This window comes from Euwallacea similis, chromosome 17 (genome assembly GCF_039881205.1).
Source record: "Euwallacea similis isolate ESF13 chromosome 17, ESF131.1, whole genome shotgun sequence".
Taxonomy (NCBI): Eukaryota; Metazoa; Arthropoda; class Insecta; order Coleoptera; family Curculionidae; genus Euwallacea; species Euwallacea similis.
Window position 1 is genome coordinate 3506169 of NC_089625.1, and position 26543 is coordinate 3532711.

General features: G+C 35.4%; 2 protein-coding genes across 20 annotated transcripts in view; both read left to right on the forward strand.

The window, feature by feature from the left end:
• Positions 1-26543, forward strand: part of LOC136414528 (zinc finger protein OZF-like) — a 183432-nt gene that overhangs the window by 99091 nt on the left and 57798 nt on the right. Inside the window, exon 4 of one of the 19 annotated variants that reach the window (XM_066398603.1) lies at positions 20857-22258. The exons of 13 other annotated variants lie outside the window; for them this stretch is intronic. In XM_066398603.1, coding sequence (XP_066254700.1) covers positions 20857-22144 — 1288 coding nt within the window. In that variant the 3' untranslated portion in view covers positions 22145-22258. Of the gene's footprint in view, positions 1-109; positions 1392-3438; positions 4821-6088; positions 9158-9306; positions 10550-20856; positions 22259-24175; positions 25491-26543 lie in introns of those variants that run through there. 5 more of the 19 variants (XM_066398597.1, XM_066398605.1, XM_066398607.1 and 2 more) reach the window with 5 other exon arrangements.
• LOC136414486 (zinc finger protein 432-like) lies at positions 12296-20786 on the forward strand. Its single transcript, XM_066398534.1, has 6 exons — positions 12296-12524; positions 13224-14381; positions 14439-14705; positions 18602-19207; positions 19258-19423; positions 20471-20786. The coding sequence occupies exons 1-6, from the start codon at positions 12505-12507 to the stop codon at positions 20720-20722; spliced, it is 2469 nt and encodes an 822-aa protein (XP_066254631.1). The 5' UTR covers positions 12296-12504; the 3' UTR covers positions 20723-20786.

Here is a 26543-nt window from a genome sequence, read left to right on the forward strand (position 1 = left end):
CTTTATCGAAGTCGCCAGTCAAGTATTTTTTTATAAAGAATGACAAATCAATTAACTCAGAAATTAGGAAATATCATCAAATTCCCACTAATAGCATTAATTTTTTTAGCCGCCAAGTACCCATGTCTCGAAGACCCAAACGTTTCAGTAATGAGCAAAACATCACCATCACAGACTTGAAAATTAAAGTGATCAATTTTCTGTGTCAGTACTGCAATATTAACTTTAAAAACGAACGTGACCTTTGCAAGCATATGAAGAAACACCGAATAGAAGACACTCAGTGTAAAGTGTGCGATAAAGTGTTCAAAAACGCCAGGATTTTAAAGGCTCATGTGAGAAACATTCATCTGATGCCTAGGACTAAATTTGAGTGTTGCGGGGTAGTGTATGTAGTCCAAGAAAAGTATAAAGCTCATAGAGATAAATATCACAATGATCGATTTGATAGGCTTCAAGATAAAACTTTTAAGTGTAAAATTTGCAATAAGATTGTTCAATCATACCAGACGGTCTTGGACCACATTAACACCAAACACACTAAATACTCCACATATCGCTGTAACATCTGCAGCAATTCGTATCATTCTTCATCAGTGTTGAAGAATCATATGAGAAGGCACGACAAACCTCAGGTGAACTTAATTAAAGTCACCTACGCGTGCGGAAAGTGCCAAAAAGAATACTCGACAGCAGAATCTCTGGAAGCCCATAACATAACTTCTCACACAGAACATTATGATAAAACTGCAGAAGGGAAGTTCCAGTGTAAATACTGTCCAAAACTTGTTGTGGCCAAAATCTCCATTGAAGAGCACTTGAACTTCGCCCACCTCAACGACAAAAAGTGGATATGCTTCAAATGCGGCAAGAACTGCTATTCTCAAATTTCTTTGAAAAGACACGAAGTAGTTCATGAAGAGAAGAGGGACCTTAAGTGTGAGAAATGTCACAAATGCTTCAGAAACTCTGAGCATTTGAAGATACACTGGAAATCTGTGCATGAAAGTTTGGTCACATGTTCAGGAGATGGTTCTGGATCGCGTGAAGAACTTATAAAACATATGAATGATATTCCTCCAGATCAAAACGAAATTGAAACTTTAGTGGTTGAAGAGCTTGAGAATAGTGAAGATACTGCTGCTGAGAGGGTTGAAAATGTAATTGCTGCAGAGGAGGACCCTGAAGTTGTATTTGAGAGAATGGAGAATAATGTGGATTTCCACGCTTCTGAACAAAACGTTGCCTCTCTTGATATTGATAGTGTTGGATTCCTCAATACCGATATAAATGGAACTTTTCTAAATCCAAGTCTGATAGATGTAACCGAAGGGAGCAATGAAGATCAAGGCACCATTACAATTTTTTTAGCTTAATAAATTAAGTTATCATATATGACGTCTTTTTTAATCCTTTTAATGTTTTTGTTCACAAATCATACAAATCATAAAGTCAATACTACCTCAACTTCGTAGGTTCTTTCCTCGCTCCAAGCTCAAGGAACTTCAAAAAATATTCCTCAAAACTTCCAAAGCGGACTTGGAACTTACCGTTGAAAAGGATCATAAAATTCGCTTTACCTGTGAGGTTTGTGAGTACACTGCCAAGCACAGCCTGGATTTCGCCCTACATTCCAAAACTCACACCGAAAAGTATTACTGTCAGTATTGCTCGTACAAAACCAATAAAGAATCCAATATTGAAAAGCACATGAAGCGACACAGTAGCAGGAAGGCCGTTAATTGTAATGTATGTCTGGGAGTGTTCACGGATGATATCCAGGCAAAGGAACACAAGAATTTCCACTCTGGAGAAATGCCTTTTAGTTGCCAGATGTGCGGAAAGCATTTTATGTTCTCTTGGCTATTAAATGCTCACAATAGGTATGTTTTCTTGCAATATCCCATTAGCTCAAGTTTTAGGTAATATTTGTAGATTCCTGCATCATGGCCTCGTCAAAGAAAACGATCACTACACTTGCCTGTTCTGTAAACTCACCTTCGGCACAAAGTCCGGCTTAAAGAAGCACCAAACCCGCAAACACGAACCCAAAGTTCAGCACCTTTGCGATATCTGTGGCAAAGGTCTTTCCAGTGCGGAAACATTGAAATTTCATAAAAGAACCCATACCGGGTACAAACCTCACGTGTGCAAAATTTGCGGGAAAAGTTTCTGCAAAAAAGGGCTTCTGGTTGAGCACGAAAGGGTCCATACTAGGGAGCGACCCTTTTTGTGCATGGTGTGCAATAAGGGCTTCAGCCAAAGGGGCCCTTTGAAGATTCACCTGAGGATCCATAGTGGGGAGAGACCATTTGTTTGCAGGTTTTGTGGGAAGGGGTGTATTTGCAAAAGTGTATTGGATGCGCATTTGAAGAGTTGTGCAGGAAGAGTTGGCGCTTAGGGTAAATCGTGACTTAATTGTAATAAAAAGTATTATTGTTTTTGTGCCATTAGATTTGTATTATTTTAAAGAAGGTTATTTAGTTAAATTGTTGTTCTTGTTATCTTGGTTTTTCTATGACGTATATGTTGTAGAACATGTGTGTCCTAAAATAGCAAGGATTTATTAAGAAATGGGAAAATAGAATAAGTGAAGAGATTATTTTTGGTGACAATCGTTTTTAGGAAATTTGGCGAATGTTGAAAACTTCAAAGGAAGCTCTTTCAATTCTGACTGCGTCGGTAAAAATTCAGTTCATTGCTGGATGCACAAGGTAGCATGTCAAACATTGCCAATTTTCAAGCCATCGGAAAAGAAATCCATAAAATTGTATAAATACCAGAACTAGGTTGACAAATATTATATTTGAGCAGCTTTTTGTTAATACTTTTTACGCAATTTTACAGATTTCTTTTCCACATCCCAAATAAGAAAATATTTGAGTCTTTCCTAACGTGTTCTGTATCTTAATGTCGTTCCACAGGGAATTAGTGAATTATTATTATAGAATAGGATCTTCGATATTTTTTCCATGACTAAGTATTTATTTATTCAGTGAGTATGTATTGAAAGCCTGAAAAAATTGGAAAAAATTCTTTCCTCAGTTTTAACAAAATTTCTGAGAAATCACAGCAGTTCAAACTTGTCCTCATACTCCACTATACAGTAAATTGGAAACATGCACAATTGTCTAAAACTTTCTTATTTTAACCGCTCTCCAATGTGTTACAGGTTATAAGATCTCAATATATCTATCATCATTTTGAGACATGTTTTTTGCCACATTTTTTGGTCTCATATGAGAGCTTTAGTTTATGACTTATCAGTTGTTACATGCCGTTACAGATTTCTCTTATTGACCTGTTGTTTAGTTTTTAAAAAATAAATTAATTCTTAACTTTTTTTATTTTCATTCCTTAAATATGGTAAGTATTAATCCCCATTTACCAATCACCTATAATAACAAAAATACCCATTCTAATAATTACCTCTTTTAGGTATTTTGACACCTCCATCTTAAACAATTTAATTTATGGCCCTGGAATATCAATAACACCAGTTAAACCAGAAAACTACGAAGCGTCCAACTTTGCAAGCTACAGTGGAAACGACACCATTCACAACTACAGCGACGAAGATCACTTGCAACAACCCCACAATGGTTTAAACCAAGCTCAAGTACTTCTCAATAAAATTCTGGAGCCTCAAGTGAAAATGTTGGATGACTTAGAAATAACCAAAAGCGAGCTACGTTCTGACACTTCCTCGCTCAACTTTTTGGCCAGCTTCGAAGCATTCATGAAGGCCGATATCAGCCCTGTGCAGATCAAAGAAGAGCCAGTTGAAGATCAGCCTAATATCCTGGAGTGTTTGCTTCAAAACGAGGTAAAAAAAAAGAAGGTGAAGAAGTCTCAGAAAGGTGTGGCTGAGAAGCATCCTCCTCCTATTGAATTGGATGAACCCATAGAGTGTGATGTGTGTAACGAGACTTTTAGGAATAATGTGGCGTTTGCCTTGCACTCTATCGATCATGCTCAGGATAATAAATACTATTGTCATTTATGCGATTTCAAGAATAATTCAAAGTACCATATAGAGATGCATGTGAGGGCCCATGAAGGTACCACCAAGTATAAGTGCGAAATTTGCGGAAAGGCCTTTACTATTAGTACTCACGCTATTGAGCATAAGTATTTCCATACGGGGGAAAAACCATTTCAGTGCGAAATTTGCGGAAAACACTTTATGTTTTCTTGGTTCTTAACCTCACACAGAAGGACCCAGCATTGGGAAATCGTCACTGGAAGTCCATTGGTGAAGTACGACTGCACCGTTTGCAATAAGCACTACACCTCCTCCACTGGCCTAAAAAGGCACAATATGACCCATCATGGTACTCCAGGCATGGACCAGTCAGTTCTCTGCGATATTTGCGGAAAAAGTTTATCTTCCAAAGAAAAGCTGAAGTTTCACCGTAGAATTCACACAGGATATAAGCCGTTTGCGTGCGAAATTTGCTCCAAGAGCTTTTCGAGAAAAGAACAGCTTAAAGAGCATGAGAGGGTGCACACTGGAGAGAAACCTTACATTTGCAAATACTGCGGAAAAGGGTTCACTCAGAGGTCTCCATTGAGAATCCATGAAAGAACTCACACTGGTGAAAGACCTTACAAGTGCATGATTTGTCAAAAGGGCTTTATTTCCAAAGGTGTTATGGATACTCATATGAAGAGTTGTTCATTGGGGAGGCGTGCATTTGAACCTCCGATGGAGTTGCCTTAGAATAAGGTTTAGTTTTGTTGTGTAGTGTAAGGAATATTGCCAGGGAATTTTAGTTCAAAATTTTTGTGCATACAGGGTTTTTGGTGCAGGACTTGATTGTACGGTTTTAAAACAAAATGTCAATAGAAAACGGTCTTCGCTTCGACATTATTGTATGTAAAAATCTTCATCAGGTATCGAAAAATTTAAATACTTTACGTCAATCGTCTAGATGATTTATTTACTACGAACGACAGTCGAAGTTTTAAATTTTTAGCGCAGAACCAGATACAATGTACGAATGTACATATGGATACAAAATGGAAATTTGCAAGCAAATCAACATTGCGGCAATTCCTTGACGGCAACTGATTTTACATTAACAAATTAAGCAAGAAATGAAATTTGACTTTGAAATGTGTGTAATTACGTATTGTACAAGACAGTAAACGCGTCTACATTACCTGTGTCCTCACTCTACCTAAATTTTGATCATGAAATTTTGAATTGCATTTGATTTTGATTAATCTTTCAGAACTGTCAAAGTTCCGATGGGAAAAGATTAGAAACAGATATTAACATGAAAGAAATAAAAATTTCAACATTTTTCTTTTAATAAATTATATTTATGTAGTTAGTTACATTATACTTATTGTACCTACTTCTGAGTGAACGCTAAAAGTCCAAAATTAATTTTCATATCAATTCAACTGTTATAAAAGAAAAATTGAAAGTAAGTGCAAAATCTTGACGCATTTAAGAAAATAAGCCAAAAAATTATCGGCCAATATAAATTTATAATGACATTTTGCTTTGAAATATATACTACTACAAGCTATTAAAATCCTGCTAACGAAGACCCAGACACGCTCTATTTCGTAACGAAAATAGTGAACGTTTATACATAGGGAAATTCGGGCTTTTTCTAATTCGATACTGTAAATTGCGACTGCGATTTATTGAGATTTAGACTTCCCCTATCAAGGGTTTTGTTGGTAATTTTAAGACTTAGCATGTAGTAGGTCTATGAATAAATAGCCTTTTTGCGTGCATGTTTTATGAAAAATTAATTTTGTTTATAATTAGTTAAGGGCAAAAGTCTATTGATTAGAGTATTTCAAAAATAATTTGAAATGGGAAGTACCTCATCAATTAACTTTTGTCTGGGTGTATTTGTGGTAAATCTGTTTTGTTTAACATGATTTTGTTTCTGGTCATGAAAAGTTGCAAATAAACAAATAATCAGACAAATAAAAAAAAAATAGATACCCCTAGTCTCCCTTTGTTTTAAAAGAAGTCCCATTAAAAGTTCAAATCCCCAAGAATCTCCATTCTCACTTCCTCCTCCTTCACTAACTTCCAATCCTAACTTTGATCAATTTTTAGTTTCAAGCAACGCAAACGAAGACGAAAACCTTCAAGTCCTGAGCTCGCCGAACTGAAAATGGAAATTAAACTCGAAGACCCCTTGACATTGGATGAAACCAAACCAAAACTCAAGAAAGGACGCAAAAAGGGCTCGAAAAACCGTCCACTTCCTTTGAGAAAACCCAAGAAGAACCGCACTGCTCATCCCCCTCCTATAGAACTCGATGAGCCCATTGAGTGCGATGTTTGCAATGAGACATACAAAAACAACGTGGCCTTTGCTCTACATTCGATAGAGCATAGTAAGGACCGCCGCTTCAGCTGCCATCTATGTGATTTCAAGAACACTTCCAAGTACCATATTGAAATGCACGTGAGGGCCCATGAGGGCACCACTAAATATAAGTGTGAGATTTGCAATAAAGCTTTTACGGTGAGTACCAATGCGCATGAGCATAAGTACTTCCACACTGGAGAAAAACCATTTCGTTGTGAGATTTGCGGAAAGCATTTCATGTACTCGAGATTTCTCGCGTCGCATAGAAGAACCCAGCACTATGAAATAATCACTGGTACCCCTCTAGTCAAGTATGATTGCAAGATATGCAACAAGCACTACACTTCTTCTAGTGGATTGAGAAGGCACAATCTCAGGAACCACAACACCGAAGGCATTGATACTACAGTGCTCTGTGACACTTGCGGAAAAAGGATTTCTAGTAAAGAAAAGTTAAAATTCCACATGCGCATTCACACGGGTTATAAGCCATTTTCATGTGAAGTGTGTGGCAAAGCGTTCTCTGAGAAAGAGCGACTCAAAGAGCACATGCGAGTGCACACCGGGGAGAAACCTTTTATGTGCAAATTCTGCGGAAAAGCCTTCACTCAAAGATCCCCTTTGAAAATCCACGAAAGGACTCATACAGGAGAACAACCCTACATTTGTAGACTCTGCGGGAGAGGGCACGTCTCCAAGAGCTCCATGGATGCTCACATGAAAAGTTGTTCAGCTCTACAAATTCCCAGCAGTAATCCCGGCCCTCAACACTTGCAGGAACCATATACATGCAATATAGGGATGTGCAACAAAATTTTTGGCTCCAAGGCTGCGTTAGAAGGACATTTGCCCTGTCATGTGTTCCCGTCTTATGACATTTTCGATGATAAAGATGAAGGGATGCAAGAGGTGTTGGAGCGCAAGCAGTTTACAGCTTCATTGAATGAGTTGGCTGGGAGGAGAGATTTTTCCAATAATATGGTATTTGGGAAGCAGGAGGGGCTGGGAGGAGAGGCGCAGGATTTTACTCAAAAAAGAGTGGTGAGGGGGGAGGCTTATGAACAGGGGGTTGGGCAGTTGTAAGGGGGTTTTATGTCTTTAGGGGGGAATTATTTGTTATATTGTTAAAAGATATCAGTTTGGTTTTGCTAATGAGTCCGAGACTGATATGTGTATCACTGTTACTTATAAGAAAATCATTAATCGATATATTTCTTTATGACACTTATTGTTATTAAATCAGTAAGTTATTGGACTCTGAAAGCATTTGTATCGATAGCTAAAAAAATTTTATGTATCCTTTAAATCTTGGAAATTCCCTATTTGTTTTTAAGAAATCTTGACTCGCTTACATGCACAAATATGTAAATCTAAAATATAATCTATTTGCTTCCCTAAGAATCCTTAGATGTGTCTAAAAATGGTGAAAGTTGTATAAAGGCGGAAAGTTCTTTATTTTTTCAAAAAATCTTATCATCTTAGAAATGAAAATCCCTTAAAAATTCGAAAAGATACTTCCGGAACCGACACATGTCCAAAAAATGGGCTTAGAAATCCTTAACGTTTACAAATCTAATCTTGACAATTTTTAACCTTTTGGACAGACTAAAAATCGCTAAAATAAGAAAACAAACATTTGAGGAAAATCTCTGAAAAACATCAACAATTAAAAAATTGTTTGTCGAGAGGGAAGAATTTCCTGGAAATTTTCTAAAAACCCTTAGGAATTAATTGAATAAAATTATCTTAACATCTTCTAGAAATTGTTAAAAATTGCCCAAAATTCGTTATATTATGTGGCAAATAATTTCTCAGGAGTTTGCTCTCATGGGAATCTATAAAAAACTCCATCGCTCTGAAAAGATCTTAGGCGGAAATGTTCTCTAGAAATCCTCACTGGTACCTCGGGACTCGATAAATTCCTTGTTGTTCTTGCAAATTGCGGAAAATTCCTCAAATTATGTAATTCTTTAGAGATAGTCCCTGAAATTTCCTGTTTAATCACCTCTGGGAAAATGCTCAATCTCAAGAAATCTCAATGTTAGCTCAACCCTTTTCCCCGGAACATCCCGTACATCGCGTAATAATATAATATGTCGCTTTATATTACATTAAAAAACTTACCACATATAGGAATATAAAATTTTTTACTCTAATAGTTGAAAATTAATGGGAAATTAGAAAGTGCATATAGGGGTAAGTAATATACGAGGATAGAGCTAAGCAAAGCCAAACTTATATCATGTTATAAGAGGTCCTAAGGACGAAATTATTAATGTGTTGTCAACTTTGCTTGCAAACTATATAATTGCCATAAAAACACTGAAATAACATCAGTTAAAGTTTTCAGTACATTAATAATTTGGCCTTATATGATACAAATATTAAGCGTTTTTGTATTTTTCTGTTAATTTTATTAGGGATTAATAAATAGAAAAAAGAAGTGTAGGGTGAGTATAGTTCCACGAGTATCACCATCTTTTTTTAATATTGAAAAGGAACTTAGTATCTTTTCTATTTATTAACATACAACAGTTCATTCCCATTTTTAGTACAAATGTTTATCCATGTTACCTATATTTAGTGCAAGAATGTTAACACATTATTTTGTTTTAATTACTGATTAAATTCTATTTACAAGCAATGTAACATAAAGTTATATATTATTCTATGATAGTACTTAAAAAGGGTGTGTTAAAGAGCCAAGCTCAAATATGTAATATTCGTTATATTTAGTATTTTTGGTACTAAAGGGGCTTTAAACTATTTAACAATACGTTTGATACATACAAATATACGAATTGTTAAAATTTTTATTGTTTTGTTTGGGAGAAGTTTGGACAGAAACAGGTAAGAAAAATTCTACTCTCCACTTATACAGTAATTTTGTTTATCAATTACCTGCTCAATCGCCACTCTTCATAAAGCCAACTTCCATACTAACATCTCTCTTTTTTAGGACCACAAACCAATTTGCGCCATTCACTGATGAAGACCTAAAGCTAGACATTAAAGATGAGGGCGTTTTAAACTCACTATTACAATCATCCTCATCAGAACTCCCTGAGTTGATTCTCCGCAAGACCCTCAAAGTGCGCTCAAAAAAAGGGAACAAACCGCGGGTCAAGAGCGAAAAAAAGCGCATTAGAAAGCACCCCCCACCCATCGAGCTAGATGAGCCAATTGAGTGCGAGATGTGCAATTCAACGTACCGGAACAACGTAGCGTTTGCGTTGCACACCATTCGCCATAGCGAGGAGAACAAGTACTCGTGCCATTTATGCCCTTACAAAAATATCTCGAAGTACCACATCGAAATGCACGTGAGAGCCCACGAGGGCACCACCAAATTCAAGTGCGAAATTTGTCAGAAGGCTTTCACTGTCAGTACTCACGCTGTAGAGCACAAGTACTATCACACCGGAGAGAAGCCGTTTCAATGCGAAATCTGTGGCAAGCATTTCATGTTTTCCAGATTTCTGGCAGCTCATAGAAGATCTCAACACTATGAGATACTCACTGGAAGTCCTCTTGTTAAGTTCGACTGTAAAGTATGCAACAAGCATTATGCTTCAGCGTCGGGTTTAAGAAGACACAAACTTAGCAAGCACAATGATGAAGGAGTTGATTTATCGGTGCTATGCGACATCTGCGGTAAACGTCTCTCCAGTAGGGAGAAACTTAAGTTCCATAGGAGAATACACACTGGTTACAAGCCCTTCAGCTGTCAGGTGTGCAATAAGGCTTTCACAAAGAAAGATCAGCTGATAGAGCATGTGAGAGTGCACACTGGGGAGAAGCCCCATATTTGCAAGTACTGCGGCAGAGGGTTTACGCAGAGAACACCCAAGAAGATTCACGAGAGGACTCACAGTGGGGAGCGACCTTATGTGTGCACATGCTGCGGTAAGGGCTTCTTGACTAAAACTTCAGTGGATTCTCACATGAAGACATGCGGGGGGAATGTGATGAGTGCATTTGCGTCTACTTGGATGGGGCATCCGTTGCCGCAGTTAAGTCAGTTGAGCTCGTTGAGTCAGCTAGGGCAGATGACGCAGATCGGACAACCTCACAAGTACTTTCCCTTGTGAGGAAGTAATTTTGCAATGTCATCAGAACAGGGTATTTAGAAGGGAGTTTATTAGTGCTTTATTTTGGGCTTAAATAAGAGTATGACTACAATTGCAAAATATTGTTTTGGTTATTCATTTCAGATTTATTTAATTTTAAAAAACATAATAATAAATAAATCAATTAAAAACTTGTCTTTATAAGATTTGTATAATAGCTGTAATTAAGCGAGTAAATTGTTATTTCCTGTAATAATTTTAATATTACTTATCATTGTATATTAAGTCGTTCTGATATGGAGTACATAATAGAAAATTTTGTTTGTTTTGCGAAATAAATTTTTAACTTTATCATTGTCATTATGATTGGTGTATTAATGGATTGATTTAAAATAATTTATCTATTACTCGTTTTAAATCTTTTGGTTACATTGTATACGTGAACGCAAATATGATAAGATTTTCACCATTGTTTCAAACCCTCCAATAAAATTTTCCTATCTAACTTCTTACACACGTTTCCCACCATCTGTGAACGAGTTTATTGTTCGTTACCTAACAATCGTTAGAAATCCACATAAATGAATAGCAAAGTTGTTACTACGTTATAGCTGAGTAGTCATGTTATAAGTGTTGATGTGCACCTTAATTATCTACTTTTCATAATGATTATTAAACAGAATTTATTAATTCTGTTCAAGATGGTCAGATTTGGACTGTTTTGGCAGGAAACGCCTATTGGCAGATTAAATACTTGATTTTCTTATAGATTTCAAGAGAAACTTAAGACTACTAAGATACAGAGGGCTTTTTAAATTTGTGCTCACTTTGAAAATAGCGAACTTTTTTCTTATGAGCGTGCGGTAAATTGGCGTACCGTACGCACTTACGAGCTGACAGTAGCGCTTTACACTTCAATTCTTTTTCCTAGAAATATATGGTAAAGTGACTTTTCTGCATGCTTTTGTGAACTGACGTTAAACTTTATCGCACATAAAATTAACCGGTATGTATCAGTGTCTAAAAGCTTTGTGAGCAAGGAAAGCTATGACCACTGGCATGTGTGCGGGAAAACTTTTTAACTTTTTTATCTACAACGTGGTGAAAATTTCGGTGCCTTTAGTATCTTGGAAAGTGTGACAGGGACCAGGTCGCGTGAAATAGCAGAGTTGCGCATCTTAAAGTTCATTAAAAAGACACGTTGAAACTAGATTTTCTTGTGACATCGTTTCTGAAATACCTATAAAAACTGAAAACAATATTTATATAGACATATACCGTGTATTTCTTAAATGCAGTTCCTAATATTTTTTCCACAACAATGTTCAAAATATAAATTTGATGTTTTGTGACTTAATAGATTTCAAATTTATTATCTTGTGATGTGACATTCCTTGATGACTTCCGATTTAACAAGTGACCACAATTCCTATTTAACACATATATGAAATTTGGATTCAAATAATGGCAGAAGAGTGTCATTTTGAATAGACACACTATTTCTCACAATATCCCTGTTAATCCTTACATCCTCTTCATGCGGTAATATCAACAGTGTGTTAATAATTTTAGTGAAGGAAATCTCAATTTTATTTTGGAATTTGATGCTTTTTAGTTTTATGATTTTACACCATTTAAAATCCTCCGCATTCCGCCTCTGCCCTCACTATTATCACACTGTTTCGCTTTCCTCCTCGCTGACGCATGTGCTTGTAATGCGCATTTTCCCATTGTTGCCGGCTGTTATCGACCTTCATTAATTTAATTCTGATTTTTGTATTATGTAATACCAAATTTCAAGCCTTAGATTGTTTATCGTGAATTTTATCTACAATAATCAGAAACTTCAGTTATAATTTTTTATTTATTGTTGACAATAAGTAAATGTGAAGATTTTTTTTAAATTTTGATATTTAAGCTTTTGCCGCGTCATTACACTTGACAACACTGTTCCAAGATGGCGAAATACCGAGTGTTGTGTTGATTATGGCTTCATTTATCGTTCGTCGATTTTCATATTCGGTTTAGTGTAGACGTAGCTAAATGTAGTCTTAATTGTTGTGAAACAACTAGGAAAATTAAATTTAATGGAAATGGAGGACCAAAAGTAAGTATAAACAATTTTTAATTTGAATTCTGGAAATTTGTATTTGTTGTTGTCATTGTCATGTGAGCGGTGTGCGATTGCGCACAACTGGTTGCCCGCATTCAGGGGGGAATTGGAGAGATCCATTTAAATTAAAAACACATAGAGTGTTGGGTTGGGTGAGGAAAAATTGCTCAAGAATCGATAAAGCGCCAGTTTTAGGGAGCTTAATAATGGAAAACAGGGGTGGATTAGAACGTTTCTTGCAAATCAAATATAAGCAATAGATATGTCTATACAGGGTGTCCCATGATCAATGGCACATAGCTAAACCATTATTTCTTTTTGTAAAAATATTAAGATTGGATCAAATTTGCCTATATCTACAATAAACGAAGTACATGGTGTGAAAGCTTAAAGTATTTTTACATTTTTTAATATAATTCTTGGAAAAAGATTCTCAATTTTCTGACTATATTACATCAGGGCCACTCTGTATTTTCTCAATAATGAACTATATTTAACGGTATATATGAAACTCTTTTTACGCCTTTTTACTTCAGTTAAATTTTCTTCGTAGTGCTTTTGATCTATAGTTTAATTTAACATTCAACTTTTAATACAAATTTCCATAATGTCTTTCTTCAGTTATCAAGTTTTCCTCATTATTTCTTTTATTTGAGCTTAACTTAAAAAACGTCTATTCTCTTTCATTTTTAGGTCCTGTCCCATGGCTTTCTTCACTCCGATAGTGGAGCTAGCCGAAACCCCCCTAGAAACCAAAGATATTAACTTGCGTAAACCAAACCAAACCATTCCAGTCCAACCTGCTACAAATCCAAAAGCAGATGTGATAGAAACCAAAGACAAGAAACGTAATACCAAAGAAACCGATTCTACTTCTATTCGTAATAACAGCAAAAGAAAACGGGGTAGACCAAAGAAAATTGTAGATATAGATTTTGAACCAAGGAAACCCAAAAGAAAGTATGTCAAAAAAGCCAAAAATGTTAATGATTTGAATAAAAAACCTAAAAGGTCTAGAAAGCAGGCCACTCCTAAGAAAAAGCCCCCTGAAGGGGATGGCGTTAATGTTCCCCTTGACGTTGAAGAGCATGAAGATTTGTTGATCTCGGCGGAGCATTTGGATTTAAATAAAGTTATCAAATGTCCGATTTGCAAGGATGAAAGAGAGTGGAACCTCAAGGCTGTCAAACAGCACTATAAAGAAACTCATCCAGGGAAGCGTTTGAGGATTTCCAGGTTTTTCGGAGAAATGCATCCCTGTGATGTGTGTGCCAAGGAATTTAAATCAGCGGCGAGTTTGAAGGACCATGTAGAAACTCATAATAATTACTATTATTGCGAAGTGTGCAACCACTCTACCAAGAAAATCCTAGACCATATCGTCCACCTAAGGGTGCACAGCGTCATGGGATATTTCCAGTGTTTGATGTGCGATTACAACACCACCGAAATCAACTTAATCACGGACCATGTAACACACCATGAAGATCTTCTGAAGTATTGGTGTGACTCCTGCAAAAAGTCTTTCAATATCCTGCAACATTTCCAAGAACACGACAACTACCACACCGGACTTAAACCGTTTGATTGCGAATTCTGCGGAAAATGTTTCCTCTATTCGAGATATTTACACGCCCATAAAGTGAACATGCACAAACAGGAAATTAGCTGTCCGAATACGTATCAATGCGTGATTTGCCATAAAATTTATCAGCATAGAAACAGCTTGAAGTTGCACATGAATTCACATACTGGAAACTTTGCGATTTGCGATATTTGCGGGAAAACTTTGAGTAGTAAAGAGAAATTAAAGTTTCATTTGCGGACTCATACTGGGTATAAGCCTTATAGGTGAGTAAGAGTTTATGTAATTTTCAATTTTTTTCATATATTTTTTTTCACTTTTAGTTGCCAATTCTGTGGAAAATGCTTCACAAAGAAGCCAATTCTCGTGGAGCATGTGCGAGTGCATACAGGAGAAAAGCCATACATTTGCGATTATTGCGCTAAAGGCTTCTCACAAAGAAGCAGCCTTGTGATACATATGCGTGGACACACTGGGGAGAAACCTTATGTGTGCCAATTTTGCGGTAAAGGCTTTGTGGCTAAGGCTATGCTAAATATTCACTTAAAGAGCTGCAGAGGTTTGCTGCAGATGGCTAAATTTGAGTTTTAGGGCAAATTAGTATTGTGCTGCGTACAATAACGTATTTATATACAGGGTGTCTCAAAATTAATGCAAAATATTTTTAACAGGATATTTTACTTCGTTAAGTTCCAACGACAAAAATTTCATATGATTATAAGTCCGAATACCTTCGTTAAAAAGCACAGGGTATGCCTACTGTTTTTCATATACAGTAAGTCACAAAATTGATCAAATCGCATGAGACTAACGATAGATCAACATGTTTTTCACGTGTTATACCAGTTAAATTACAACATCATTGTTGCGAAAATATTATTTACGAATAAAATAAACAAAAACTACAAAAAAATTAACAGAATAATTTTTTTTACTCAAAGAAAAACCAAACATTTCCGTTTTTTTACATATGATCAATATTATGACTTTCACTGTAAAATCATTAGTATTAACGTATCGTATTGCGTTCAAAATTGTTAACAAAAATTAAAATTCGTTCTTACTTACTGTTTTAGATGCTGCGGAGATATTTAATTATTATTAATAATTTATTTTAGTAGCACTATTGAAACTCGCAAAATCGATCAAGTGATCTTGTGAAAATTATGAAAACGACTAAGTGTTTTATGTTTACAACGAAGATGGAAATGTGTTTGAGGATTATAATAAAAGACTGAACGAAGTTTTTTGAACTATAATAAATATGTATTGGCAAATAACATTTCGATTTAGGATGAATTTTTGACAATACTACAAACATTTGATCAATTTAACCTAAATTTGGAATATTACTAATGTCCTACACCTAAAACCATTCTTATGTGTGCTGGTTCTTGGGGGTGGTCCATTGTGAGATGAGAAATGAAAAAACAAATTCCTTAAAATCTTTGAGTTGTAGACGTTTCGGTATTGTCTCACATCTTCCTCCGTATAAGTAGTACGATAACGTATTAGTTCAATTAAATATTACCTCGTGATTTACGTTTAATTGAACTTGCACAAGACAACAAAGTTGACCCACATGCGTTCGTAGAAAATATTTTACACCTAACACGTGCGAAAGCGGATTTCTCGCGCTTAACTAGTGACTGATTCACTCCGATCGAACAAGTATCACTTTACGCACTTGTGAGATAAATATTTAGGGTGAACCTTCATAAGCAGTTGTAATTTCTAAAATCTCAAAAAAATTACTTTATTATAAACAGAAATGCGAAACTTTATCTCAATTTGATCTCTTGTCGTTTTCGCGATGCTCATACTTAAATGCGAATTTGTGACACCTTGTATCGCCTTCCATGGCAATTAATTGCCTAGTAAATTTGCCAGCACATTAATAATTTGGCCCTAAGTATTGTATTATGGTTAAGGCAACCGTAAGGTTACTTCAGTTCCCGTTAGAATTAAGTTAAAAAAATGTTTTTTGATTATTAGTGCAATAATTAATTCAGCTGCAATAATTATTGTTAATTTGTTTTGGAATTTTTATTTTATTTATTATGTAATTTATATTCAAAATGTGAATTCAGGAAATTGGCCTGCCACTCTTCTATCATATTTTAAAAATCAAAAACTCAAATAGTTCTCTAATTTTATGATTTTTCATGTAGCAAATGTTACTGGATTTTTTTAACCGATTCAAACAATTACAAAAATTTCTTTGGAGTTTCATATGGTAGTCGATTCCATTAGCCTAATTATCTGATTATTTTGGTTCCTATAGTTGTACCTTAACGAAAAAGTAATATGTAAATAGTTCGTAGTAGTAACATGACTTATTAAAATCAAAATCTAAAGAACATATTGGAAATTTATACAAGTTCGCTTTTTTCAATTTAAATTGTGGATTATTTTCTAAACTAAGATAACAATATCTAATGTTTTCTTTTCAATCTATTTCAGATCAGTAGCAAGTACAACATTCTTCGTTTTATGCAACAATTAAATTCTGATCTACATTCTACACAAAAACACGTTACATGCCTAAATTTAGCCGCTTTCGGTACTTTTGAGTTTTTCCCCTGTATTTAATTAGTTTCAGGAAAATAGACTGGAAAGAATTTGATCACTTTTGTGGTTAAACGTTTTTTTTCGGCGTTAGAAAATAATTCACTATTTACATACATAACAGTGACCCTGTAGAAGAGTTCAAGTATAGGTTACACAAAATAAGATATTGTATATTCCAATAAATTCCGATTAGTTTTTATTGCAGTATATTACTTCTTTCTCCCACCAACCCCTACGAAAGTAAATATAACGAACAGAGATAGTAGTCGCGAAAACAAATGCTAATACCCGTGTGCTAGGACTTCCTAATACACAGGTGTGTTAGGAAAAACAAATGAACAATAGACACGGCGCAAAGAGCCACTCGAGTTAACAGTATCGTAATGTGCAATTGTATTAATGAATTAGGCAATTAACTATTAACTACTAAAACTTTAAACCGTCCATACAAGATTTTAAAAGTTTATAAAATATCCTTTATATTCCTGATGGTTAAAATCGATACTAAATGCTCCACTAAAAGATAAAAATGAAGAAAAGGCTGTTACTTACCTGCGCCTTTATTATCGAAGTTGTGTTATTGATTGATTGTACAACAACAAAATTGACTAGGGTTACGTTATTGGACTTTAATGATGATTCTTTATAAATATTCTGATATTCCGTATATTACCCTTTTCATTTGTCCCGTCGAGAGTGAAACTAAATGAAAGCCATTGCACCATAAATTAAAAAACTAGAAGACATTTGACACTTAATGCCAACCAGAACGCGTAACCATAATCGTACAACATATAAACTGCTCATGGGCAGTAAGAATTATTGTCATTGCGTTATCAGTTACGTGAGACGTAAAGTTGCGACTTACTACGTGAAACGTAAACGCAGTCGTGTCGGGCCAAATTGCGTACGTAACCGTATTCGATCTTCGCCAAGCAGCATTGTACAATGCCCATTTTCATTCATACTTCACATACTACGTACATACTTGAATTCTAAATTAAGTGATGGTAAATGAACAGTTTTTCTCCTTACAAACAAAACTTGTTAATAGGTGTTCACTAATTTGCCCTGGAACTCCAGCAGCAAAATTTTATTTGTGATGTGATGCTAACTATTTCTGGTTAAGTTACACCTCATACGTAGGCTTAGCCTGAAGTCAAATCTGTACGGTAGTTATGTATTGGCACAGAACTCAAAAACGTATGTTGACGTCAACAAATTACGTCTGCGTTAAAAAATTACGTCTACGTTAACAAATTACTTCTACGTTAATGTCTAGCCTTAAGTCTATTTTTAACCTAATTTTCAGGTTTGTACCTTTAAAGGTAAAAGAAACAAAATGTCTATGTTTGTCTGCCACCCAGACACCTAAATTGACGGTATTAAATTGAATATTTCTCGATGACAATATGTCATAATCTGAAAAAGTTTGATAATATTTGTTTGCATTCCTGTATTCTTTTATATTCCATATATTTAATCAATCGCAATTTGAATAAAAGATATTCTTAACTAATTTTAATCCGAATAATTCGGACGAACACCTCAGAAACTTCCAGAATAATTGATTGTTACTATAAACAACCTCTTTACGGTGAGTATTAATTATTTGTATGATGCCTTCAAAGCTCTATTTTTTAGTATGCGCCTCTATTTCCCTGAAGAAGGTTCCCTTTTTGTTCAAATTTCTGCACGAAGAATAATTATTATCTTCACAGTAGTTGGATCGTACGTGCCAGGGAACTTCCAAAATGAAGTAATTACGTAGGCCCTAGAAATCGACTTCAATCGACACCTTCGTCCTTTGCGATCGACAAAAAACGTTTTCTAGCAATTTCAATTATTTTCATTTCCTCCCATCCTCCCATCACCCCTATTTAAAAACAACAACCTACATCCTCCCTATTTTTAGTTCTGATGGCGACATTTACATTAAAGTTGAAGGAGAGAATGAAGAAATTTGGATTCAAGTAATGAAAGACGATAGTGTGAACACTTTAGCCGAACAATGCAGCGAGGAGGCTTTACTCAAAGCCCTAAAAGAGCAGAACATTAAAATCCAAAAAGGCAGAACCTGCCACATCTGCGGCAACGTTTACAAAGATCTGGGACGTCATCTAGAAACTCATGGTTTCCACAACTGTCTCGATTGCTTCATCAACTTCGAAACAAAAGAGTTGCTGGATGTTCATCTGCAGAAAGTTCACAATATCATACCAGAATCCCACTATTGTTCAACGTGCGATATCAGTTTTTCTTCCTTGATCAAGTTTGCTTTACACAATTATAAACACAGTCGCAAGTACTCCTGCCCTTTGTGCGATTTCGTGGTTAAGGGCACTTTCAGGAATTCTTTGGTTAACCACATTAAACGTCATCAAGGGAATTTTGAGGTCAATTGCGAGGTCTGCGGCAAAGGGTTTGTTACCAAACATACTTTGGCAAGTCACATGGAGATCCATGAGGATATTCCCAAGTATGAATGTCAGATTTGCAAGAAGAAATTTACAGTCAAGAGGTTTGTAGATGAAGTTGAGTTATTGTGTTAGTTTTGAGAGTTGTTTTTAGATATTTGGAGGTGCATAAGAGCCTTAATCATAAGATGGAGCTCTATGGAATTGAGGAGATTTTTCAGTGTGAAGTTTGCGGCAGGAAGTTTACTTTTGAGAGAAGCTTAATAAGACATTTGAGTGCGATTCATAAAGTGGGTGTTGATAGAACTGTGGATTGTCCAGTAAGGCTTCGATGGTGCTACTGGTCAAATGGAACGCTTTTTCGTTCCATGTTTGAAGCTCTAAAAATTTTAATCTGTTTTTTATCGGATTTTCTTCAATGAGGGGTCAAAAAGTCAAAAATGTTTCAGATGCCTTTCCTAATACAGGAAATTAAAAAAAATCTTTTTCTTTCCCGATTCCTTACTTTCATTAAAAACTACCTTTTTGTGGAAGTCTGAATTGTTTTCTGAAATTTCAACTACAAAACACTTTTATCCATTATTTTCATCAATATAGAAGTTTGAAAGCAATTTTTCCATTTCTTATAGGAGAGCCATAAATCTTCTACATGCAGGGTTAACAAAAAAAGGTACGAAAAAGCGTGATTAAAAAACTAATTGCAGCAAAGTTTCCACTTATGCTTTGAAAACGGTGCTACAAATACAAAAATCTTGAAAATCGTAAGAAATATAGAAAACTGGAATATTTCGATTTTAGCTTTTGCAGTAAAATGAGCATAAGACATTAGAGAATACGTTTTTGTGAAAAATCACCAAAATCTTAAAATTTGCAACAATTTCCAGAAATTTATAAATCAATTTAAAGATTTTTTTTGACACTCCGCTAATGAATTTCACAGATTTGATATTTGAAGCAAAAGTCTTCTGGTAGTTCCAAAACTTTAGCTGTAAAACTACCAGAAGATTTTTCTTTGTTTTTTTAGTGCTTCAAGAGCTTCTAGAAGAATTCGTTTCGAATTTTGAGTCTCGAAATTTTCTAAGTGGAATATTTTTTTTCATATTCCCAAAGAGGAAAATCCAGTTCGATATTTTTTCTCAAAGTTGTACAGTGAAGAAATTTGAGCAAAATTACATCTTCTTCTACCCTATATTACTTCGGAATTATGACCATCCTTATACAGTGCTACAAAAATGCGCCTCTCACAAGAAAATCCAGAGAACTGTTTAAAAGTTTTAGATTTGCTAATTTGGCACAAAAATTCGCGTTCTTCATCTCGTTTGACCAGCAATTTGTGCTTTTGCGTTTTTATGTCTTTTTTTTTGTAGGTTTGTGAAAAAAAATTAGCCAACAATCACAACCTTAACAAGCACATGCGCACTCACACTGGAGAAAAACGCTTCTGCTGCGACCTGTGCGGTAAGGCCTTCTCTGAGAAAAAGGACCTAAAGAAGCACCAACGTGTCCATGAGCGAGAACGCTTGCGCAATCTAGGGTCCATCGCTAGTACCAATAAAGACAGCGACGAGGATAGTTCCGATTTGACCAATAATGTCTTGTATTTTGCGTATGATTCTTAGAATTTTTATTTCTCGCTTGGTTCAATTTCATTTGACATGAAATAAAGTATCTTTTCCCAATAAACAGTGGAACTTAATTATTACCCTCTCAAAGGAAAGTAATAATTATTCTAACTAAACATGTTTCATTTTAGGTGTGTCCCACGTACATCCCCTCAGGTATACCTCTTGAAAAGCCCAGCAGGGATCCAAGTGGTGTTCGGCGCTATTCCCCCCAAAGTAATAAATGTGGCTCAGCAAATTAGGGTAATACCTGCAAAAATTGCCCCTAAACGAGTACAAACCATAGCTCCCAAAGGAAATATCGTTCCAAAAGTGAGGCCGCAGCCATGTCCGGAATGTGGGAAGCTTGTTCTGTTCTTAACTGAGCACATGAGACGCAAGCACAACAAAGTCCCACTAAGTTCCATGGGAACTTCACTCACCCCTGGTAATAAAACTCGAAAGGATCGCAAACCAAAAATTTGTCCCGATTGCGGGAAGGCTTTTATTCACCTAAAACTCCACATAAAACTTGCACACAGTAAGATTCTTTCAGCTCCCCCTGAAAAGCCTCTGCGCGCCTGTCCAATTTGCGATAAAAAGTGCAAATTCTTAGCGAAGCACATTAGAGTGAAGCATAATGCTTCTGCGAAGCAGCCTCGAACCACCTTATGTCCCACTTGTGGCAAATTAATTAGCGATAACACACGACACTATCACAAGGCAGAATTTGCTTGCGATCTTTGTTTCATTAGCTGCAAATCTCAGGAATTGTTAGAGGAGCATAAAAGAGTGCATGAGGGAGATCATCACAAGTGTGAGCACTGTCCGTGGATATTTCTGAGCCTCGTTGATCTTGCAGTGCACCACTACAAGCACACCAAAATTTACAAATGCCCTAAGTGCCCCAAAACTTTTAAGACCTACAGCGCCCTAGTACACCATGTCTCACTTGAAGAAAACACTTTTAAGTTCCGGTGTGAGGTGTGCGGAAAGGGTTTCACTGCCAAACATTTACTAGTGAGTCATTTAGAACGCCATGAGAACGTCAAAAAGTATCAGTGCAGGTTCTGCGATAAAAAGTTCTCAGTTAAAACTTACGTAAAGAGCCATGAAAGACTGAATCATAGGAAAGAAGTCTATGGAGTTGATGAGTCTTTTCAGTGCGAATATTGTTCTAAAATGTTCAATTTTGAATGCTCCTTGAAAAGACATTTGAAGTTGGTGCATAAGGTGGGAGGGGAGAAAAAGGTGCAGTGTACAGTATGCTCCAAGGAATTCACGACAAGGTACAGCCTCACGGTGCACACGAGGCTGCACACTGGAGAGAGAAATTACAATTGCACTATGTGCGAAGAGAGGTTTCATAGAGCACAGTGTTTGACGAGACATATGGCGAGGAGGCATGGGGTTGTAAAGAAAAGGGTGGAGTCTACGTAGAAGTAAGGATTCATCAAGCCAAGTAGATAGATGTTTCTATAAAATACTTTAATTGATTTTAAATCTAAACGCTTGACTTGACTTTTCTATAATAATACTTGACTAAATATCAAGTTTTTTCAAGACTCTTGATACTTGATGCAAATTTAATACACATAAATGTCTCACCCCGTCTTAACGTTTTTTCTTCAAGATTTTAATTAACTTTTAATAAATTAACTATTTTGCTTTAGAAAGTACAGTTTTCTTCTGTTCGTTTAAATAATTTCTTCACATCTGAATTTCTTTTTGAGATTTTCTTATTTAAAAATTGCAAGTTTATTTTTTAAAATGAATTTTCAGAAATTTCGAAAATTGCGTAGAAACTTCCTGAATATCTAGAACTCCTTAAAAATTCGTGTTAAGTTTTTGATTCAGAAAATATTTCACTGTTAAAAAACCTTAGGCGTAGTTTACTCGTTTAAGAGTTTTAAGAAAATTTTAAAAATCAACTGTAAAATTGATTTTTTTGAAAACTATAAGTGCACAATACCTACGCAATAATTTTTCCGCAAGTTTGAGAATCATGTTGAATGTCTCTATATGTATATTAAGAGAACCATGCCGAGTTCTTCAATCCAGAAATTTCTAAATAATTAATCAATTTTAAGGAAGTTCAAGTCAATCGTTCTGTTTCAAGAAAGCGGTAAGTTTCGTATGAGAATTTTTTATTTTTTAGCTATGAATTAAAACTTAAGAATAGTGTTTTAATTGAAATATTACTGAAATAAAATATGGAAGAAAGACATTAATTAAGTTAAATTTTTCGCATTAGTTCATCATTATTAGATAATAGATATGTATATTCTGATTATTTTAATAAAGATTTGAACTCACTAGATTAACCAACAAAATCAATTTCAATTAAAAAAGTCTCTGAAACTAAGTAAGTATTTCGCCTAGTAAAAAAGACTTATGGGCGATAACTCGATTATTTCTAGTACATCCTCCTCTTTCCTACTCTCCTTTGTATCAAATTTAATCTCATTTTTCTGGCCATTTCTGTTGGTTTAGTGTATTCTGCTTCCTGATTATGTCATTAAGGAAATAACAATCATCATTTTTAACAATGACAAAAACAGCCACAGTCGTTTATTGCAATGGTGGTAATGGTGACGGAAAAGCTAAGATTATTTCAATTTGATTTTTTTCACTTTCTGAATCTTTCAACATAGAATTGTTAGATTGCTTTAAATATCTGTATTCTTACCAATTTTGACCAATTTATCTTTTGAAATTGTTGTGTCGTTTTTATAGACCTATACTCTAGAAACGTTTTTGGGAATTTCGAAAACATTTCATCTTCAAAGAGCGCGAAATTAGCAATTTAATGACGCTATTTTGACGTAAATTGATTGATTTTTACAAAAATTCCCATCTAGGTGACTTCATCTCGACATTTTCCTCAAGCTGGAAAAATAAAAAATTGTTTTATTTGGCCAAATTTGCTTTCGGCGAAACTCATTGTAATATTTTAGCAACTCAGTGACTTCATTATAAAAGTGGTATTTTTTCCGAACTTTGAAACTTGACTTGCTGTCCTTGGCACTGTTCTTTTTTCTATGGCTTGAAAGTTATAAAAATTATGCCATGTTGAAATGAACAGGTATCTTTTCTCGAAGTTTAAAATTACAAAAATTTTTAATTACGAAAACGTAAAATTTTTAAAAATTCGTTTTAAAACTTAAAAAATTCGCATGTCAGTTCAATATAGTTTTTTCCCTCAAGATTCAAAGACCTTTAAAGGGCCAAAAACTTTCTTTTCAGTATCAATAGCTGGTCGATCTTCCTCATTCGCAATATTTTTATTTCACCACTCTCACAAAAAAATCTATAATTTCCGCTGTAAATACGGACACTTAGATAATCACTTGTGAAAGAAACCATTTAAGTTCACTTTGTCGTTATGTAATAAGTTTGTTTCATTAAGTTCTGCATCAATCTCACCCTTTGCACCTACCCTTTCTCCCACTAACGCAACATCTTTTTTAGTTTCAATTGTGCAACCGAAATAAAGAGTGAGCTAATTCCACCACGTCTAAAACTGGAAAGGAAGTCCAAAAGCACAAAACAACTGCGCCAAACCCGCAAAAGCTCTCTTCTTCTAAAGCTGTCGCAATCCCTTGAGGACTCCGATAGTCCCTCATACGACAGCGACTTCTCCGATTTCGGAATAACAAAAGAGGAGCCTAAGAAAAAAAAATGTCACGATAAATCAGGACTGTGTCCTGAGTGTGGAAAAGTGGTACCCAATCTTATATCTCACATCAAAAGCCATCAACACCCCTTCTCCTGCGATCGATGTTTTATCAACTTCAAAAGCCTGAAGCATTTGAACGAACATAAGGAGGTACATGATGCGGAAAACCCTCACAAGTGCGACATGTGCAATTTGATCTTCAAAAACGTCACCAAACTGGCTTTGCACAGATTTTCCCACACTGGCGGCTATGAGTGCCCTATATGCGGTTTCATGGCTACTAGCAAATTCAGGAATTCCATTATAGCTCACATAAAGCGGCACGAGGATAATTATGCTGTGAGATGCGACATATGCAATAAAGGTTTCCTGTGCAAGAAGAAACTTGAAGAGCATATAGAATGGCACGAGAACGTGCCCAAATATGAATGCCAAATTTGCCATAAAAAGTTTCCTGTTAAGTCGTACCTCACTCTCCACAACAAGTTCAATCACAAAAAGGAACTTTATGGACTAGAGGAGATTTTTCAATGTGAGATTTGCGGGAGGAAATTCACCTTTGAAAAGAGCTTTAAAAGGCACTTGAGCTGTATCCATAGAATAGGCAAAGATTTCACAGTTAAGTGTCCAGTTTGTGATAAAATGATAGCAAACAACCATAACTTGAAGAAGCACATGAAGGTGCACACGGGAGAGAAGAATTACAGTTGTCACATCTGTGGGAGGACGTTTTCGCAGAGGCAGTATGTAACCAGACATCAAAAAGTGCATGAGGCAGATAAAGAGGGCAAGACAAGAGGGCTCGTTGCATCCGCCGATGTCCAAGAGCAGCTTGAGAATAACGTTAATGCCCTGGTATAGCAGATATTGAAAAATTGTATGTAAGGTATTTAGTTGTAGGGATTGGTAGAGTCTACCTTCGCTATGATGAGCAATATTAATCTTAACCTGATTTGTACTTAAAAGTATAGTTTCCTTTAATTTCCATAACATGTCTCGTTTATTTAGCTAATAAGTATGATCTCGACGCAAGAGTTGAAGAAATTATAGAGACTGCATAGTAGTAATTCGTAATTTGCCATAAATCGAATAAATCTCAAATATCGATTTATGTTTTTTGCGTACAAAATTATTTATTTTCCCTTTCGATTACCCCAATCCCAATAGAAAGTGTGAAAATGGGTAGCGTGCTTGAGCCCCTAACAAGGGTCAATCGTGTATTGGATTTCAATACGGGCGATTTACTAGCCGAGTCGTCTGTCGAATACTCAAAGGTTACTTCAGGTTAACTCATTCTCATATCTAAAAACGACATAATTTATATTATGCATAGGTAACTCCTCCATCCCTTTTAAATCCAGAATTAAACATCAAGAATTCACAAATTTCAGTAGAAGTTACAACTTACGATTGTTTCATTTCATGATTCAAATAAGGCCAAAAATTTCTAAATTTCTACCTGAAAACCCGAACTTGGACTTAAGAATTTGAAAAAACATTTTTGAATTTTGCAAGGGTCAAATAAATATTTTTGCAAATTCCAGACGACACCAAATTCGATAGTTCCAATTCGGGGTACAGAAAGTCAGTATTAGAGGAATGATTGCAGATTTTGTGTTTTTACTTCGTCACCGTGATTTCATTAAAGGATGAGAATTGAAGATAAGTCTTCCAAAAAATTTGAAACATAATGGCAAATTTTGTGGTTTACTTTGTTGTTTAACAGGTCAAAAGTTTCAATATTTTAGAGAGAATAACAAATTCTTGGTTTAAAATTGGGCGGACAAAAAGTGGAAATGTATTCAACATTCTGACGAAATTTTACATAGAATTTGTGGTTTTCAATTCGTCATAGGACAGAAAAAAATCACAAATTCGAAGTTCTGCTATTTTAGAAATGATTTTGTTCAAGTCAGTATTAATTTTGCGCCCTTTTTTAATTTTCGGATCCCTATCTAAGAATATCCTGAAATATTTTACAAAATTTTCAGTATATTAATTACTTATCGCATCCGTATGGAAGGGAATTTGGCTAAGTTTTTCGTTGACATATCAGAATTATTATTATGTTTTTTCCTTCATCATTTTGAGCCCCTTCTCATCCAAATTCCTAGCGATTTTTAAAGCACATATTCCTTACGATCTTCCCTCATTTATACT

Excerpts from the sequence above, each read along its gene's own strand:
- LOC136414486 (XM_066398534.1), top strand. The coding sequence starts at position 12,505 with ATGGAAATGGAGGACCAAAA. Across the intron at positions 12,525-13,223 it reads ATGGAAATGGAGGACCAAAA|GTCCTGTCCCATGGCTTTCT; the intron begins GTAAGTATAAAC and ends TTTCATTTTTAG. Across the intron at positions 19,208-19,257 it reads AAGAAATTTACAGTCAAGAG|ATATTTGGAGGTGCATAAGA; the intron begins GTTTGTAGATGA and ends AGTTGTTTTTAG.